Source organism: Cyanistes caeruleus, chromosome 7 (genome assembly GCF_971803275.1).
Source record: "Cyanistes caeruleus chromosome 7, bCyaCae1.hap1.1, whole genome shotgun sequence".
NCBI lineage: Eukaryota > Metazoa > Chordata > Aves > Passeriformes > Paridae > Cyanistes > Cyanistes caeruleus.
The window spans coordinates 2766531-2786849 of NC_141707.1; the positions used below are offsets into that span (position 1 = coordinate 2766531).

Genomic DNA, 20319 nt, shown 5'->3' on the forward strand with positions numbered 1-20319 from the left:
CTCACCCGTTGTCCTTCTCATTTCCAGACCAGCCTGGCTCACAGGCTCGTGAACCGCGAGGGCTCCGTGACGCAGCTCCCGCTCTACACCTCGCCCTCCCTGCCCAACATCACGCTAGGACTGCCTGCCACCGGCCCCTCCAGCGTAAGTGGGGCTGGGATCAGCCCCTGGGATGTCAGTGGGGTTGGGATCAGCCCCTGGGATGTCAGTGGGGTTGGGATCAGCCCCTGGGATGTCAGTGGGGCTGGGATCAGCCCCTGGGATGTCAGTGGGGTTGGGATCAGCCCCTGGGATGTCAGCGGGGTTGGGATCAGCTCCTGGGATGTCAGTGGGGTTGGGATCAGCCCCTGGGATGTCAGTGGGGTTGGGATCAGCCCCTGGGATGTCAGTGGGATCAGGATCAGCCCCTGGGATGTCAGTGGGGTCAGGATCAGCCCCTGGGATGTCTCTTAACCCCCTGTGCCCCGGTGCGTTTGCAGGCGGGACAAGCACAGCAGGATGCAGAGAGGCTCGCAATCCCAGCCTTACAGCAGCGGATCTCCTTATTCCCTGGCACTCACCTCACTCCCTACCTGAGCACTACAACGTTGGAGAGGGATGGGGGAACTGCACACAACCCTCTCCTGCAGCACATGGTCCTACTGGAACAGCCAACTGCACAAACGCCCCTGGTCACAGGTGAGAGCTCCGGGGGCAGTGCTCGGGCACCTGGAAAAGTGAGGAAGCCAGCAGGGATCTGGTGGGTTGTTGTCAAGGCAGCCTCTAGGTCCTGCATCACCTCTACACCCCGCAGGTGGAACATAAAACCTTTGTTTGTTGATTCATTGATTAGCAGTGATTTTTCCAGAATCACATCTCCCACTTCATTTTGGTGAGACAAAAATAAATGCTGTTATTCCATCAGGACAGCAAAAGTTGGTTGGCAAAAGTTGAAAACTCTATTTGTTGTTCTTACCAGTTGAGATCAAAGTGAGGGCAGAAATGTGTCTCAACGATTCCTGTTTTCCATGGATGGTTTCTATTCCATGAAAGTACCAAAGGCACGCACTTAGAAAATGACAGGTTAAAACACTTCCTTTTCATCATTAATATAAATAGCAAAGCCATGGCAAAATCAGCTGCCTCCCAACAGATTGTATTTGTTTGTGTGCATTCCCTTTCCAGGATGTTAATTGCCGTGAGTCACTCCCGGTGCTGGGTTTTCAGAATGAACTACCTGTGGGAAGGCCTGTGGCTATAAATACGTTGGATCCAAAGCAATAATTCCCACTGGGATGTGTTCCTGGTTTCCTGTGTGTGGTGCTGGGACAAAGGATGTTCTGCTTCAGTTACTGACGTGTTGGTTTTCCTTCCCTTCCTCCCATTTCTAATGGAAGTTCTTGGGAGGTGTCAGCCCCTGCAGCATTGCATCTCATGGCTGGTTGTGCATCCAAACCCCAGGAATATCTGGGGTTGGGATAAGCTTGGGAGCATGTAGATGGGGGGAGGCTGATGCAGAGAAGCGTGGTGTTTGCTTCCCTCAGTTTCCTGCACACTGTGTTTGCTTCCAAGCAAATTCCTTCTACTCCACCTGCTCCGTGTGGTGCTTTCCAAGCGAGTACAACGTGTTGCAACCCAACGCTCAGGAGAAAGAGTCAGGACAAAGAAACAAGGAGAAACACACGTTCCAGAGGCAGCAGCTGAGGGGCAGCGAGCTCACACATGGTCCCCAAGGCCTTGAGTGCACCGTCTGCCAACTGCAGCTAATGTTTGGAAACTCCTTGGTAACAAAGAGAAGTTTATTAGGATTCTGCTGGGGAGCCTTTAGCTCTGGAGATAGTCCCCTAACTGCTGCAGGATTATCCAGCTGTGATGGCTCTCTCTGTGCTGGAAGGTAGACATGGCCAGTTTGGGAAGCTAGACTAGAATTCCTTAGCTGTGCCATTCCTCTTGGGAATGGTTACTCCAGGTAGTGTCCTTCATGTTGTGATGCATGTCCTGATGTTCCTTCTTCCTGATGGAACATACTCAGGGCTTGGAGCACCCTGGGATAGTGGAAGGTGTCCCTGCCCATGGCAGGGGGTGTGATGAGATCAATTTTAAGGTGCCTCCCAAGCTGAGCCGTTCCAGGATTCTGTGAACATGGTGTCTCCTGGAAAGCCAGGAGCTCCTTGGCCATTGCCTTGGGAGGAAGGTAGTCTTCCAAAATATCCTGTGCACACTCTGCTGTGTGATATGAACTTCTGGCAGGAGGAGCTGTGCCCTCAGGGAGAAGGAGCACATCTTTCCCAGTGATCAGTGTATTCATACGCAGACCTGTGTGTGTACACACCGACATCTGCAGAGACATGCATTTAGAAAATCAAATACCCTTTCACATGATCCCTTTCAGAAAAGGCACAGAGTGGGAGAAACTCTGTAAGTCTTCTGGGAAAAGTGGCTCTCACATGAGTCCTTCCACATAGGGCAGTTCTGTGAATCGGTGGGAAAGGAGGTCACATCCTGGGACGCAAATGCCAAGGTGTTTCTAATCCTCAGCATCCACTGGCTGCAGACTTCTGGGCAGCTTCTTCCCCTCCTGAACCAAAGCCTGAGGGGAGCAGAGGGCTTCTTGCCCAAGAGTGACTGCAGCCCTAGCCCTGCTGGGGAGGCAGCTGGTTCCTGCAGCTTGAATTGAGTCTGGAATCAGTCCCTAAACCACAGCAAGCTGTGAGGTTTAAACTTCTCCAGACCACTGTGGTCTCATGTAGCGCTGGCGGGGTTGGTAAGGTGTTGCCGGTTTCAAGAAATGAGATGTTTCCAGAGGGTCTCTGAGTCACCAGGCAGACACAGAACTCAAACCAAGCAAAGCATTGCTCCGTGCAGTGGTGATTAATTTATCTGCTCTCCCTCAAGGCAGCTCCAGCTGTAGGTGGCGAGGTGGCTGGGTTTGACATGGTATCACTGTCACCATCAGCGTTACTCAACAGCCATTTTCTCCCTTCCTTTCTTCTTCCTTTTGTTTCTCCTCTGCTGTTTTTTCCTCCATATTATCTTCAGACTGGTATCTTTCAGGACTGCCCCTGCACGCACAGCCCCTGGTGGGTGGAGAGAGGGTCTCCCCTTCGATCCACAAGCTGCGGCAGCACCGCCCGCTCGGGCGCACCCAGTCTGCTCCCCTGCCCCAGAACGCCCAGGCCCTCCAGCAGCTGGTGATCCAGCAGCAGCACCAGCAATTCCTGGAGAAACACAAACAGCAATTCCAGCAGCAGCAGCTGCACATCAACAAGGTAAGCACAAAGCTTTCCATGCCTTTTTTCCTCCACAGCAGCTTCAAGCACGTGATTTCAGGGTCTCTAGTGCAGGTTGTGGGCTCTACCTCCAGCATCCCTGGGCCTCTCATCCTTGGACTGTATTTGTGAGGGAAGTTACTCAGATTTACTGAAACATTTGCTGAAAGTGTAAGAGACTTAGGAGTGCTTACCTGGAGAAGAGAAAGCTCCAGGGAGAGCTCAGAACCCCTTTCCAGTGGCTAAAGGGGCTCCAGGAGAGACAGGATACAGGGAATGGCTTCCCACTGATTAGGTGGGATATTGAGAAGGAATTCCTCCCTGGGAGGGTGGGCAGGCCCTGGCACAGGGTGCCCAGAGCAGCTGGGGCTGTTCCTGAATCCCTGGAAGTGTCCAAGGACACTGGGGCTTGGAGCAGCCTGGGATAGAGGAAGGTGTCCCTGCCCATGGCAGGGGCTGGCACTGCATCATCTCTTAAGATCCCACCCAAACCATTCTGGGATTTGTACTGTTTGGAGGCTTTCTAAGCAGTCCTCCCAAGGACTTCCAATGGAAGCTTTCCTTAGGACACCAGTAATTCCAGCAGCAGATCAGGGCTCAGGACCAGCCCGTGGCAGGCTGGTTCAGAGCGCTGTTCCATTTCTGAAGAAGGTTTCTCTGAATATTTCCCACCGTTTCAGTCCCGCGAGAAAACTCCTGTGAGACAGCTACTGAGGGCTGGATCAAAGAGTGAAGGAAGCCACCCCCCCTCCCCCACCACCACACCACCCCCAAACCCTTGTTTATGGGCTGGGGCTGAGGCAGGATGATTACACAAGTCACTGACGTCAATGCTGTCCTCCTGGAGCGCTGCCACCACGGGTGCCAGCCCTGGCCCCGGCTCAGCCCCACACACGGGGGCCTGGGGAGCTGCTGCTCCACAGGGATCCCATTTCCTCACCTCCAAACACTCCTCGGGACCAGGGCCTGGGGTGCAGGGCAGCGAGTTGGGATTCTTTGTTTGGGGAAGTATCAGCTGGAGGGGTTTCTTGCGTGAAGGTTTTTAAAGCTTTTCCAAAGCCTTGGCTGTGACGTGTCCCCTGAGCTCATTCAGACTTTCTCCTGGACCTCCCAGGAGCTGGAGAGCCACTGGAGCACTCTGAATTCCAGCTTTGTCCATCGCCTGTCCGCAGCAAAATCAGTCAGAGAGGGTTTAATTAAACTGATTTCCCTGTGTTTGATTTATAGGAGTCACGAGTTAAAATCACTTCGGTGCTGGCGCTGCGTGCGTGTGGCAGATTTATCCCGTGGGACAGCATCCAAGTGCTGACATGGGAAAAGACTTTTCCCAGATGTGGGGATATTTTAGGACCCTGGTGTTTGTTAGGAGAGTTAAAGGCAGGACTAAAAATAAAATAAAAGATTATTTAATTATTAACAGGACCAATAGCACTGCCTGTTAATTTTTTTATTTGCGGATTTCCCGTAACTAATACTCCTGAAATATTTTATATATTTTTATACTCATAAATCAGGCTTTTCTTAATTCCATGTGATTTTTCCAAACTTTGATATTTTGGCCCTAAACATTCCCTGTTAGGTGTCTGCAGCAGATGAAATTTTTTAGGGAACTGCAGCCAAAACAAGTCTTGCTGTTTCCAGAAAGGCAACTAAGAAAAAATGTGTAGTTTTGCATAAAAATAATAAGAATAGTCATGGGAGTAGCTGTGACTGCCCCCAGATCCCTGGAAGTGTCCCAGGCCAGGTTGGACTGGGCTTGGAGCAACCTGGGATAGTGGAAGGTGTTCCTGCTCATGGCAGGGGCAGAATGGAATGAGCTTTAAGATTCCTTCCAACCCAAACCATTCTGTGATTCATATTGAGCTGATATCCCACCACCAGCCTGTGCTCCTATTTCCCACCTTTTTTGCATGTTTAATGTTCAAAAGGGAAGTGCCAAGGGAGGTTTAGGTTGGAAAAGATCAGATAAACTTTTTGCACTGAAGAGATGGCCAGGCACTGGCACAGGCTGCTCAGGCAGTGGGGGAATCACCATCCCTGGCAGTGTTCAGACAGCCTGTGGATGTGGCACTTGGGGACAGGGTTTGGGGTGGCTTTGGTAGTGCTGGGGAAACAGTTGGATTCGTTGGTCTGAGAGGGCTTTTCCAAAGTTAAGGATTCTGTAATATCAGAAGAAGTTTTGTTTCAAGCCCCATCCAGCCTTGCAGGTGGGTTGTTCCCTCTCCTCCAGGCACAGAAGCTCCAGAGTCTTCTGGTCCTGCCAGCAGTAGGACTGAGGCTGCCTCAGAGAGTTGTTTTTTCCCTGCAGTCCCATCACTTTGGGTGGGAGGAAAGCCAGATCAAGAGATTTCTGTAGGCTTTGGCTGCTGCAGAAGGCTCTGCCAGTTGCCTGCATGGCTGGTGTCCAAATTGGCCTCTCCCCATCATCCCTTATCATCTCTTGTTTCTCCTTAGTCTATGAAAGTTAAAAATCAAAACCCGAAGGGAATGTGGGAAGAGCCACGTCAAGTCAAATGAGTTCAGCCTTTATCATCCTTTTTTTTTCCTGTTTTTTCCTCATTTTCATCAAAGCTGTGTCTCCAGCTGTCCAGAGTTCTTCTGTTTCTTCCTTGAGTTCATCCTTCACCTCCAGAGGGAGGAAAGGGAGGGTTGTGCTGGCTTCTGCACATCATGGCATGGTCAGGGCTGAGCTGACATCCTTCCTTGCTTTCTGGCTCCTCTCTTCCGCTGGTTTTCCTCTGTGCCACCCCACCAGTGGGGATCAGGGTCCCATCCAGCCCAAACCATTCTCAGATTCCGTGTTTTTTCTGCTGGGGACTCCTCATGGATCTCTGATGTGTAAATAGATGTCTCTAACCTGTTGGTAGGACTTTCAAGGTCTTCAGGTCCCAGGAACTTGCCACTGCGGAGAAAGGTGTCCTGGAGAAGATGGTATGGACAGATGGACATGGTGATGCTCAGAGGTTGGATTTGATGGTCTTGGAGGTCTTTTCCAGCACAATTTAATGAGTCTGTGATTCTATTTATCACATCTGCTGGACAAATCCAACACCGGCTGAAATGTCACTAGTGAAAAATGCAGCTTTTTTCCCCTCATGGAACAATCCACAGAAAAATGATGAACTCTTTGGTTTCCCCTGTATTTATGACCTGACTTTGCTATGTGGTGTGTTGTTTTTTTTAAATTTCTGTTCTTTGTATTTCAAAGCTGTGGAGGAGAACTCCTGCCAGCTGCATGGAGCCTTTTAAAAATGCTTGTGACTACAGAGCTGTAATTTATTCTGGAGCGAAGTTGTTTTCTGCCCGAGGCTGGAGAGGCAGTGCCTTTACCAGAGGTTTATGGTGGCAGTTTGTGACAGCCAGAGGCCACTGGATATGAAAACAGAGTAGTAACCTTGTGGCAGAGGAAGCCAGAGAGCTAATTAAGGGATGGAGGGGTTATTTATGGTGCTCTGTGCTTACTATTTCAGATATATTTACAGGCATTCTCAATGCTGCCTTTACAGCCATGGCCTCGCACTTTTGTTCCCTCCAATTTTGAATTGCACGAGCACGTGCTCATAACACTGCACATATGGAAAGGTTTTAAGGGAGTTTGAGTGGGCCTGGGATGCAGATACCCCATGTATTATGTGGAATGTATAGGTAACAAAGTGTCTTCTCTGCAAAATCTTCCATTAAGAACAGGGTTGCAGTAGCTGGAACTGGTGAGAGACTAGGAGATTCCCTTTGCAGACAGAATGTCTGAAATGTCCTTGTCCTCCACCACTTGGTCTTCTCAACCTTCACTGTGGTTGTCATTTAATCTTACATTTTGAAGGAGTAGGAATAATTTAAAACTTCCAGGGAATTACACTGCCTCTCATTCTCATTAGGTATGACAATGGCACTGTAAGTAATTTTTTCTAGCAACTACCTTGTGCAGTTCAGAAGTTCAAAAGGCATTGAGTTCAAAAGCTTGAGACCTTCGATCCAAGCAGGGGAAAAAAAAATTAAACCAAGTAGCAGATGGTTTGTGATGATTTAATTATCTTTAAAACAGAAAATACTCATCAAGCCTAAGAGGGCTTAAAGAAAATTGGTGGAAGAACTTTTAGCTTAATGTGGTTTGGTTATTCAGTGTATGTTATAAGGAATGAAACTGGGGGGGCAGGGGGAACCTCACAAAAATCCCTGAGGGGTTTTGATCCCTGAATCTTTGCAGGGACCTCCTGAGGTCACTGAGGGCAATGTCTCTCTTCCAGCAGGCTGCCCAAGGATGTCCAAGGATGGAGGCTCCAGAACCTCTCTGAACAACCTGTTCAAGTGTTTTACCACCCTCACAGGAAAAAAAAAAAAAGTTTTATTGTATTCAGAAGGAATTTTATGGGTTTTAATTTGTGCCCATGGCCTGTGCCATCACCTGTGAGTGCAACCCATGAAAATCCCATGGACTTTAGGACAACCAGGTCTTTTAAGTGTTGCTTAAACCTGGTAATTCCTGTACCACCAAGGGAAGTTTTCCTTGTTCCAGACTTTTCCTCTGGTGTCAGAATCCTGGGTCTCCTGAAGGATTGTCTTAAACAGGCATTAATTCTATCTCATGTGCCACCAGGTGCATCGTTTGGGGCTGGCACCAGAAGCTCCTCAGCCTTCCTCTTTCCTTTCTTCATGTCCCTTGCCAAATTCAACTCCATTCCTGCCCCTCTGCCTTGCTTAGGCTATATGGCAGAGCCTTCCTTCCTGCTTTTGGGGGTGGGGGAAGAAGGCTTAATTCCAGTTTGGAGTCACTGTTCTTCAAAGAGCAAGTTACTGACAAATAGTACCTCCTCCTGCACGTGTTCAATAAGCATGTTTTGATTTAGCTTTATTAGATTTCAAATCAATATTGCTTTCCATACCGATGACCTAATGCTCATTAAACCTTGCCCTGACAACTTTCAAAGTGCAGCAGTTTTTTTATAAGCCTGTGAAACAGGGGCAGCCTGACTTCTTTGAAAGGGAGGAAATGGATTGGTTTTCCTACACTGGAGTTAAAAACAGGTCACATTTGGGGTTTTTTTTATATCCCAAATAAAAATCATAAGCAGTCCGAGACAGAGAACTGTGAATTTTATCTTGCCAAAGAACTTAGAAAAAGCGTGAGTGAATTACAGTGAAAATTAAATTGTTCCTTTTGGTTTAGGAGCTGCTCTCTGAGACATTTACTGTGTCTGGTTAGTGAGGTCAGGTTAGAGCAATGCTGCTCTTGAGGTTTGCTCTCAGCTGCTGCATGGCCTGAGTTTCCTCTTAACCAGCTCTGTAACAGTGCAGATTTTCAAGTAATCATTATTTGAGCCTCACAGATGAAATTCAGGGAGTGATTCGAGGTGATGTTGAGCAAAAAAGCATCAGAAACTCCACTGGAGGGTTTGTGTCCGCCGTATTCTTTCAGAATTTAATTGCCAAACATCTCGAGGGTTGCTCTGCGGGATGGTGAATGGAGTAGCATCTGGAGGCGTGCAGGAACAAGAGGCTCTTGTTCCTTCAGAGGGAAGATGAAGTGGAAAATAAGGGGGTGTCGTTACTTGGGACACGGGATTCCAGAGCCCTTAATGCCAAGGTTGCCCTGGCCTTTCCCTGAGGTTGTTCCGGGCCTGGATTGTGAGGCAGAACAGCTCGGAGCTGCTCTTTCCCGCAGGCCTGGAGAGCGGGGCATGCTTTCCCCGTGTTGGGGTGCCGCTCACCGATGGCTCTGGGCTCCTTTCAGATCATCTCCAAGCCCACGGAGCCGGCGCGGCAGCACGAGAGTCACCCCGAGGAGACGGAGGAGGAGCTGCGGGAGCACCAGGCCCTGCTGGAGGAGCCCTACGGCGACAGGGCCGCGGGCCAGAAGGAGCCCCCGGCGCTGGCCAGCGTGGTGCAGGTCAAGCAGGAGCCCATCGAGAGCGATGAGGAGGAGGCAGAGCCGCAGCAGGAGCTGGAGTCCGGGCAGAGGCAGGCGGAGCAGGAGCTGCTCTTCCGCCAGGTCTGGCTCTTGGGTGGTTGTGAGATGGGGATTTGGGCTTAGAAGTCACTTTGTGCCACTCCCAGGGGAAGCTCTGAGGGGAGGCAGCTGCCCAGGGTTGGCTGGGTGAAGGGACCCGATGAAAAATCAGGTGATTCCTTCCCTGGAGTCACCAGGGAGACAGTTTGTTTACCAGCTGACAAACCCCAGGGAGAAGAGTCTGGATCACCTGCACAAAACACAGTCACTGTTCTTACTGAGACACCTCCATGGCCATTTCTTTGGGAAGATAAAGTGTCTCCTAACATTTCTGAGTGCTAGCTATCAGCAGGAGATTGTATTTTGCTTTAATGATATAAAACCAGTTTCTCTCCAGAGAAAGACTGCATGTGAGAGAACAGGACAAATGGAGAGTGTTCCTGCTTTGGAATTAGAGATCCTGGAGCCTCCAGTCAGGCTCACTTTTGAGAGAAAGCACCTGAGGCTTGTGGATTGCAGGTGGTAAAACCAATAACAAGGGAGCACAGTGTAATGGAACTGATCTGTGTCCTTCAGGAATGTCATTGGGATGTTGCCCAGGAGCTGCATTTGCCCAGGAAAGCTGTGGCCACATCATCCCTGGAAGTATCCAAGGCCAGATTGGATGGGGCTTGGAGCAACCTGGGATAGGGGTTGCTAGGGCCCAAACTGTCCTGGGATTCTCTGTGTTGCTGATGATGGAGCACTATCACTGATACAATTCCTCTGAAAGTGTAGCCTCTCCACCTTAATCCTGAATCCATGGTCACACCTCAAGAGTCTTTAAAATAGTATCTCCTCTACAACTGTTTTGCCTCAAAGCAGGAGGAATAAATAGAGGGAATGGGATGGGACAGCCATTCCCTTCTGACCAGGAGCCTGTCCAGCTGATGGTGTGGCTGCACAGAGAACCAGCCCAGTTAAGAGCTCCCTCTCCAGCCTAGGATCCAGTTGAGTGGGACTCCTTCCATGGCCCAGACTGTTTCACTGTTAAATGCCCCAGTGCCATGGGGTGGGTGCACAGGGGGGGGAGGAAGATGAGGGAGTGGTGGGGAAGGATGGAGCTGCCTCTGCCAGTGACCCTGTCAGTGTGCAGCAGGCTCAGGGTTGGGGCTCCACGTGCTGTGCCTGCCTGACTTGGCCCTAGAAATGTCACTTGTTTTTTTTTGCTCTGTGTGAAGGAGTCCAAGCCTGAGAGCCTTCAAAAACCCTTTTGGGAAGGCCCTTTCAGCAACTGCCTACTTCTCTTGCCCACAGCAAGCCCTGCTTCTGGAGCAGCAGCGGATTCACCAGCTGAGGAACTACCAGGCGTCGCTGGAGGCCGCTGGCATGCCCGTGTCCTTCGGGGGACACCGGCCCCTGTCCCGGGCACAGTCCTCCCCCGCCTCAGCCACCTTCCCCATGTCCGTGCAGGAGCCACCCACTAAGCCAAGGTTCACAACAGGTGAGCTTTTCTGGGGGCTGGGGGGGCTGTGGTGATTGGGTTGTTTTGTATTGAGCTGTTCTGAAAGGATGTGGAAAAGGGGGATTGGCTTTAGGCTGGGAGTAGGGTTAGATGGGATATTGGGAAGGAAATCCTTCCCTGGGAGGGTGCTAAGGTTGCCCAGAAGAGCTGTGGCTGCCTCTGGATCCCTGGAAGTGCCCAAGGCCAGATTGGACAGAGCTTGGAGCAGCCTGGTATGGTGGAAGGTGTCCCTGCCTTGCCCTCGAGATGAGCCATAAGGTCTTTTCCAAGCCAAAGCATTCCATGGTGATGACTCTGTGATTATCTTTCCTATGAATTTCTTCTTTTCTTTCACTGCAAATCCATAAGCATGGGCTCTGCATCTCATCCCCATTTGGGTACTCCATAACATCCTGCCTTCCTCAAGGAGTAGACTGAGTCATCCCTGTTGTCCTGCTTGTCCCTTCCCCAGAGCAAAAATACCCTGCAGACACCAGAAGCAGCACAGCCCTGGAGATGTGTTTCCAGGCAGACAGAGCCAGTCCCAGGCTGTGACAGAGCTGATTTAGAGGCAGGACAGGGAGAGCCAGTGCTCCTGAAGGACAGAGTGCCAAATGCAATGCTGGCTCTGTTTCCTCCACCTTCTCCAGTCCCTCCATAACCTCATGCCATCAGTTTTCCACTCTGGGCTCCCTGGCAGCCTCCTCTGCTCCTGTCACACGGGTTAGGAAAAACGAGGTGAGCTGGTGATTTCAGCTTGTCTTGAGGAGAGACCAAAGTGTGTTTACTTACCTGTGGAGGAAAATGATGAGTGCAATCCTGTCTTTGGTGGAAAGCACAAGTGCAAAATAGGGGTTGATTCCCATCCCTGGAAGTGTTCACAGCCAGGATGGAGCACCCTGGGATAGTGGAAGGTGTCCCTGCCCATGGCAGGGGGTGGGAATGGGATGGACTTAAAGGTCTCTCCCAACCCAAACCATCCTGGGATTCTGTGATCTTTCCACCAAGATTAAAAACAAAAAACTTAATTGTTCTTCCTGTATCCTGACAGTGAACTTTTCTCCTCCAAAATCCTTCCTGCCTCTTCATTGCCCTTAGCAGCAGCTGAAAGTTGATTTTCCATGCAAAATGTTTAGCCCTGTGCTGGGTGATGAGGACTGATTTTGAAGTCCGCCTTCTTCCCCAAATGTCAGGCTCTTAGTTTGTCAATGAACAGTTTGCAACGTGATGTGTTCCCTGGGAAAAGGAAGAGGAAAAGGGGAGGGGAAAAAAAAAGATCCACAATGCCCAAATAAGAACAACTCAAGATGTTATTTCCCTTTCACTTCTGCTTTTATTCCATTTTTAACCTACACTTCTTGCATCACTCAGCTCAGTGCTGCGAGTCGGGTTTATTTTCAGGCCCTGGTGGTGTAGTAATAGTGGCATACTCAGTGTTCCTCAGCTCCTGGCTGCAGGCAGGGTGGAAGTGTGTGCTGTCAGCTCTGGAAAAACCCCCAGAATGGCTCAAGTTTTGCAAATCAGCCCTTTAAAATCCCTATTTGTTGTTAATGCTGAACCCCAGAATTTCAGCAGAACTGCATTTCTAAAGCAGTCAGTTCTGGCCAGATTAAACAATTTTGGCTTTTGCCAAGGGTCCAAGGAAAAGTCCCCTGGCTCAGGGTCAGAGCAGATGAAATTTGAGCTTCTAATATGCTTAACCCCAAAACTTGGGGCTTTAAAAACAAGGAAACCTGGCCCTGCTTGAAGGAATTTCTTCTCTTTCTTCCCTCCTCCTCCTCTTCCTCCTCTGCTGGTATTGAAGCTGCCCCATCAATCACATGCAAGCCTCTGAGCATACAATAAATAACATTTCCTACCAGAGGACCTGTGTTTGACTCAGATCTGTGCCTCTGAATTTCATTCAGAATTGCAGGCAGCAGTAAGAGTGCAGATTTGAGAGCTGTGCTGCTTGGAAAACATGCTGTTCCAATATCAGGATTTATGTTCCTCGGAGGCAGGGATTGAAAAACTAAAAAAGTGGTTTAAAATAAGAGGTGGAGTATCACACTGCTTTTATCCAGTGCTGCACAGAGTGATGAGGTGCAGAATGCTTCAGGTAATTTACCTATAAAATACAGTTTTCACAGCATTTATCCAGGTTAAGATTCCAGGGGCTTGACTTTTCCTTTCCATCTACATTTATGCTGGGTGAATGGAGGAGGTGAAACACAATAAAATCAGGCATTCACTGGCACTAATTAAGGTGCAAAGCTTAAAGGTAAGACCTCTGTACTAGTCCTAAAGCTAGCCCTCGGTCTGGTTTAATTAACCTGCGCTGTCTGCATGGGAGAAGCAGGGAAATGGACTTCCATGGGCATGGAAGCAGGAGAAAGGGGAGGAAAGGCATTTCAGCTGCTGAGCATGTGTGTGAGTTAAATTGCCTCATGTTTTGTTGAAGTTGTGCATGGTGGCATGTTGGAGATTGTGTTTCTGGAGGTGGATACTAAAGCTTAATCACTGGGATTGAGCTGTTCTTTGGAAGGCAGGAAATTAAAGTCTTGGGTGTTTTTCAAAAGCAAGCAGTGCTGAAGGGCATCAGGCTTCTTTTTCCCGAGGAAAATCCATCTAGCTGATAAGTGGCTGCTTTGGAGACCGATCCTAAGGCAGAGGAGTGAGGATTAGAATCGGTGTGATGGTTTGGTGAGAGGGGGCTGCAAGAAGCAAACTTCATTGAATGGCCCTAATTAAGCCAACCGCGATCACTCTGGATGTGAACGTGTCCCTTAAGAGATCAGTCCTTGTCCAACAGACAAAGGAATGGTTCCTCCCTTTCATGTTTGGGATATTATATAGAAATACAGAAAGCTGATGCTTTCCCTGGACTGAGTTAGCTCCAGACAGCTGGAAGTTCTGGGGCTGATGTGTATTTTATTTTCCTGTCTCTCTCGGTGACCAACACCTGAGACTTCAAAGGTCTGGGGGAAAGAGCCGCATACTGCAGCTCTCAAACATGATGTCCATTACTCCACATCAAAGTGAAAGCCGTGCCCTTCCTGGATCCTTCCAGCAATCAGTTTGATGTCCCGAAGCATGACATTTAATTTTCCTTCCTCCCAGAAAGCCGGTCCTTGAACTTGCCCTCTCTAGCTCGAGCAGCCCCCGTGACTTTAATGAATACTCGTGCCTGCCCTGTTCTACACACTTGAATAAGGATCCTCAGGTTAGGCCATTAATTTGCATAGTTCCAATTATCCAGTCTCTGATCTCCTGCAAAAATGGGTCCACAAATTATTCTGATGTTCTGCATTAAAGGGTTTTTTCCTTTCTGATGAAGGCATTTATTCTCTCCTGTGCAGAGCAATATAATTATCTGAACCTCAGATCATATGTTTGTTCTGCCAAGAAAAGCCGGTTGGTTTTGCTTTAGTGCTGACCTTTAAAAGTGATTGTTCTTATGTCTGAAAAGAGTCTTGCTTCCAGCACCACTTCAATTAACTTGTAACAGCCAGTGTAGTTTTGTATTTTGAGCTTAAATTGCCGAGCTTCCCTTTGTGCGTGTGTGTGTGTGTGTGTGTGTGTGTGTGTGTGTATGAGTGTGTGTGAGTGTGTGTCTGCAGCTGAGTGTCCCCAGCCGCAGGAAGGAGCTGGAAACAGCTCCCTTTTCCACTGGGCTGGTTTCTAGGAAAGAGAAACGATGAGTGATTGCAGCACAGAAGAACTTCACTGAGACACTGCTGTTATCATGAGTCCTTGGGAAAGGAGAAACCATTGATGAACCAAGTTCTGTAAACACCAGGTTTGGGGTGGGATGGATCCCTTGAACGGTTTGTGCTGGAAGGGACCTTGAAGATGATCCAGTTCCATGGGCAGGGACACCTCACAGTATCCCAGGCTGCTCCAAGCCCTGTCCAACCTGACCTTGGACACTTCCAGAGGTGGGACAGCCAGGGCTTCACCACGCTCACAGGGAAGAATTTCTTCCATAAATCCAATCTAAATTTCTTGTAGTTTAAGACCTTGCAGTAGTTCAGTTAGACTCAGACTGAGGTGAGAGTTTCTCCTCAGGTGAATTCCAAGCTTGCCTTGGCCCAGCAGCTCCTGGTGATGTTTGATGCTGGGATTCAAACACTGGAGAACTTGAGAGAGCTTCGCAGCACAACCTCCTGCGGGTGAACTTGGGCTGACCCGAGGGCAGCCAATTAATTACCAGGGCTCTGTTCTCTCCCTGGAACAGGGAACCCTTTTTGGGGTTGTTTTTTCCCCTCTGCACTCACCTACAGCAGAGTGAGGAGCTGCCAGACACCTCCCCTGAGGCTGCAGACCTGCGAGGGAGCCAAGATTCCCGGTGGCACACCCAGCCAGTAGGTGGGACTGCAGCTGCAGCCAGGCCTGGGAACGTGCAGGGGCACAGCCGGGGCTCCAGCTGCTCTCAGGGTTCCCTTGGAGCTCCCAGACTGTGCTGTGTGTCTGTGCTGGAGCTGGGAACACGGATCCAGCTGCGCCCTCCACAGCGTGGGTGTGCTCGCCTGGGATTTCCCTGCTATCCTTGGACATGGGGGGCTGGGACCAGATTCTGCCACTGCTGCCTTCAGAGGCTTTGGCTTCTCATCAGGACCTTTGCATTCTGTAGAAATCAATGGAATAACTTGGGGTGGAAAGGACCTGAGAAGTTACTGCTTTTAAATCTCTGCCACAGGCAGGGGGGACACCTTCCCCTGTCCCAGGCTGCTCCAAGCCCCAGTGTCCAACCTGGCCTTGGGCACTTCCAGGGATCCAGGGGCAGCCCCAGCTGCTCTGGGCACCCTGTGCCAGGGCCTGCCCACCCTCCCAGGGAACAATTCCTGCCCAAAATCCTATCCATCCCTGCCCTCTGGCACTGGGAAGCCATTCCCGGTGTCCTGTCCCTCCCCAGCTCTCCTGGAGCCCCTTTGGTTCTGGAAGGAGCTCTAAGATCCCCCTGAAGCATTGTTTTCTTCAGGCTAAACATCCGCAGTAGAGAGGCCCCAGCCCTTGGACCAACGTTCATACAGATACTTCCTGCAAGAAATCTTTTTCTTGGGGGGAAATCCCCAAAATAATGGCTTTTATTTTGTTCTCTGGAGCTTCTGGCTGAGGGAAAGATGGATTTAAACATTTGACTTCGTGTCTTTCACTCGAGAGAAACAATTAAAGGTCTTCTGTCACGGGGGAGGACCTGCTGTTTTCTTCTGGCTGGAATATTGGCTATGGAATCCCAAACTTCCCATCCAAAATCGTACCCAGGCAACTCTGGAGCATGAGTCAAAGTCTCCTGCGTTGTTCTCATGCCATAAATCCTTAGGAATGCAGGGGATTTAGCTGCCTGAGCCCCTCATTCGGGTAAACACCTCCCAGTAACGATGCCCAAGTGGGCGCTAATGGCTTTAATTAACAATTAACCGCGGTGCGAGGCCTTCAGCAGGAGCTGCTTTGTGAAACACAGCGCCGGGAGAGACTTGGTCCTTCTGGGTTCTGATCCCAGGCCCTGGAGGCGTTTTGGCAGCCAGGGAAAAAGCCCCAGATCCCATTCCTGTGCCGGCAGCTCTGCGCTCACACAGGTGTTGCCTCCTCCTGGCATTTAATTTCACATCTTGGTTCTGATTTCCTTCTCATATCCCTTGAGGATTTCCATGGGAAGGGGTGGATGCAGGTTTGGGTTTTGTTCCCTGTAGCTCCCGATCGAACACAAAATTTTGGCCTACAGCTGTTGACTGCAAAGTGCAAAATACACATTTTTTTTTTCCCCCCCTGTAAAGTGGCAAATTTTTGGTGTTTTTTTTTTTTTTAACCCGAGAGCAATTTTGTCCCCTGTGCTGCAGGCCTTGTGTACGACACGTTGATGCTGAAGCACCAGTGCACCTGTGGAAACACCAACAGCCACCCCGAGCACGCGGGCAGGATCCAGAGCATCTGGTCCAGGCTCCAGGAGACGGGGCTGCGGGGCAAGTGTGAGGTGAGGGAAACACCAGAAAAAACCACCTTATTCTTTCTATTAGTATTATTAATATTATTGCATTATTATTGCTTTATTTTTGCTTTACTGATGTTATTAGTAATATAATAATATTACTAATAATATCAGTAATTTTATTGATAACAATATCAATAATGATATATTAAAATAGCAATAATATTATTACTATTATTATTACTATTACTATTATTATTACTATTATTACTTATATATTGTAATATAAATAATATATATTATATAAATACTACCTATATCATTTTATATTACTCTGTTAATATAATAAAATTATATATGCTATTTAAACATTAAATATTTATTAGTTGTTATTTAATTGTTATTATATCATTTTATAATATGTATTTATAAATTTATATAGTACAATATATAATTGTATGTATTATATATTATTTTATAAAAAATATTCAATTAAATATTCAATTAAATATTTTACAATTGATATATGATATATTCTTTATTTACTATAATATATTATTATATTATTTATATATAGTATATTTATATATTAATATTATTTATATTATTACTATTTTTACTATTATTACTATTATTATTATTATTATGCCAAAAAAAGAGCAAGATGTGATGCAATCCTCTCATTTGTTATCCCTCCCAGTTATTCCAGCAAAAGCAGCAGCTTTTCTGTGTTTTAATAGCTTTTTTTGTACTCTTTGATAAGTGATGGTCAAGCTGTGCTGTAGAAGGAGTGGGGGTAGGAGGATGGCACTGAGCACCATTCCATCACAAGATTAAATTAGATTTATTTGATACATTTTAAGAGCAAGCAAAAGGAGAGCAAAGCTTAGATATTAAATAGAAAGATTGAAGGTTAATAATTAAAGTTAACGAGTGGTTATTAGTTACAGCTAACAGCAGTGGTGATAAATGGGGGTTTAAGTGTGTGTTCATCGATTCTTTGGGCACCTGAGGGGCATAAATATTTCTGCAATGTCAGGATCTGGCTGGGAATGTTCCCAAGCCATCAGATAAGACATCCACGTGGTGGCAGCATTACCATTGCCTAAATTTCTCTGTCCTGCCCTTGTTTATCCCTTTCAAACCCTTCTCTGGCTGCAGATACCCATTTAATCGAATTTTGGGGTGATTTAGGACCAAATAAACCTCTTTGCTAATTGCCTGGCCTCCCCAATGGGTGTTACAGATGTTCTGTAATGTATAAGTTCGTCACTGTAAGATCCAAAGCAATATTATTGTCCTTATTTTCCAGTTGATTTCCTCAAGGAGGATTTATTTTGCTTAATTTCCATGCTTACCTTGGTACTTTTGGCTGCTCTCACGACGGGAGCTGTTGTTGATTTTCACCTGCTCTCCAGCTGTGTTTCCCTCCTGACCACTGGTGACTTTCAGCCTCACCAGACTCTTCTTTTTTTTCCAAAAATGCTAAATTACTGCCTTCATTCTCTGATGGCTTTCTCCAAGCTCTGCCCTGCCATCTCAGGATGCGCTCCCTTATCTCTCTGGTCACTCTTCCTTCATCCCCACCACCTCCTGCCAGCACCTCTCCTAAAGTTTCCTTCTTTATCTTGAATGAATCTGAAAATGGCTTTCAATGCCGAGCAAATAAATGTTGCAAGTAAAGGATTAACCCAAAACGTGAATTTTTCCACCTCAGGACCCATTTTTGTGTTTTGCTGTCTTGATGGCTTGCTAAGGAAACAGAAAAGACATCCAAGCATTTCACCAGTGATTTCACCACCCTTTTTCTTCCCTTTCCAGTGCATCCGTGGCAGAAAGGCAACGCTGGAAGAACTGCAGACGGTTCACTCGGAAGCCCACACGCTGCTTTATGGCACAAACCCTCTGAACAGGCAGAAACTGGACAGCAAGAAGCTTCTAGGTATCGTTCCCTGGGGGGGAATCCCTCTTCCTGACCCCTGGGTGAGATGCTGGGGTTCCCTTCATTTTTAGCCCTGTGCAGCTCCAAGAGTATCGTTTCCAGCTCCATGCAGGGACAAGATTTATCTCCCCCTCTTCAGGCAGATCCCTAAACTCTAGGCAGCTTAAACCTCCTTTCTTTGATGTCTTCAGAACCTAAAAGGATGTTTTCCTGAGGAGGAGATCCAGTTCAGGCAGTTTGTTTCATCCTCGGGCACTCCATGTGTTAGAGAGTTATCCATGGCTAAGGAGGGAACTGGAACACCTTCCCAAGGGTTTGCAGCCCCCAAAGAGCTGCACAGGCATTGACAAACCCCTGTCAGGTTTGTATGGATAGTCACCAGGAGACGTGCAGGGGCCTCTACATTTGTTTAATCTGGAGTGGGATTGTTCATCCCTTTCACTGGAGACCAAATCTTCCTGGAGCAGGGCCATGTCTGTTGTAAAATAAAGACAAAAATATCAAAAAAATTATATTTTCCCAGCCAAAATTCGAAGGGATGGGTGTTCAGATAACCAGCCCTCCAGAGCAACCAAACAATAGCACCTCTGTGGGGTCATCATCACCTCCCTTTACTTCCTGCCTTTTTGCAGCAGCAGGCTGGAGGGGCAGTTTGGGAAGTTTTCACATGGGAATCAGCATTGAAAAAAAAAAGACAGCTCTGGAATCTAGACATTGAGAAAGTTTATTTTGGGATTAGCCTGATTTTGGGTGATGTAAAGAGAGGTTTAACTCCATGGCCTTCATGATGTGGTCACAGCAAAGGAGCTGGAAAGATTCTGCTTGTGTGTCCATGAGCTCTGAGAGAGAGAGGCCATTAGCCAGGGGTTATAGACACAGCACGGTGTTTATAGCTCACTTCCCACCTCTTTAAAGCCAGAGAACCCAAAAGTAGACAGGATGATAGTAGATGATAGCTCCATTAGGATGTAAACTTTCGGGAATTTATGATGTCATGTGCTCTGGAGTGGAAAACTCGGTGAATCTTCCTCAGGAGATCTGAGAAGATTCTCTTGGGATATTTCTCCACTCACTCCATCCTTGGCTCCGGGCATGATCTGTCTCACCAGTGCCACTGATGCCTTTGGAGATACAGTTTCTTTGGATAGTATTTCTGGGGGGACACTCAAGTTGCTGAACCATTCCTGATGGTTTCTGTAGAGAACCTGTGGGAGAAGCAGCCCTTGCTCTGCCCCTGCTCCTGTAGTTCTGTGCCCCCCATGGCTTTAATGCTCATTTTAAAGTGTTTGCAGAGATCAAGTTTAATTCTATAGAGAAGAGAAATTCTAACACCTGAGGGCTTTCCAGTACAGAACATGCTGTTTGGATACAACTTGCAGACAAGCAGGAGGTCATGTCCCCAAGGGTCTCCAGTAGAAGGGAATGTCCAGTAGCTCCTAACTGGGCTTTGAGCTGTTTTCCTAAGCCCACTTGGCACCATTTTAGCCTGGAGATGCTGACGGTGGCACTGGCTGCCAGCCCACATAACCCCTTTTCTCTCCTGATGGCTTCCACAGGGCAGGACCTGAGCCAGGATATCAGAGAAAAGCTCTGTGTGGAGAGGTGAACACGCCTGTGAAAAACACCTCCTTCATCCATCCTCTCCCTTTTGGGGTACAAAAGGCTTTTTAAATTGACAAACCAGCTTGGTGGGGTTCTTTGGAACATGTTAGAGGGTGGATTTAGGGCAGGTTTGAAGGCTGAGGGCAAAGCTTTGTGTGAGGTTTAGGTATGCAAATGGGAGTTTGTTAGGGC

General features: G+C 48.1%; 1 protein-coding gene across 47 annotated transcripts in view; it reads left to right on the forward strand.

The window, feature by feature from the left end:
* HDAC4 (histone deacetylase 4) overlaps positions 1-20319 on the forward strand; it is a 172142-nt gene that overhangs the window by 127864 nt on the left and 23959 nt on the right. For 28 of the 47 annotated variants that reach the window (XM_086898701.1, XM_086898713.1, XM_086898746.1 and 25 more), the window contains 7 exons: positions 28-144; positions 480-678; positions 3019-3248; positions 8977-9234; positions 10489-10675; positions 16495-16628; positions 18405-18525. In XM_086898701.1, coding sequence (XP_086754827.1) covers positions 28-144; positions 480-678; positions 3019-3248; positions 8977-9234; positions 10489-10675; positions 16495-16628; positions 18405-18525 — 1246 coding nt within the window. The remainder of the gene's footprint in view (positions 1-27; positions 145-479; positions 679-3018; positions 3249-8976; positions 9235-10488; positions 10676-16494; positions 16629-18404; positions 18526-20319) is intronic. The other 19 variants (XM_086898718.1, XM_086898732.1, XM_086898731.1 and 16 more) reach the window with 1 other exon arrangement.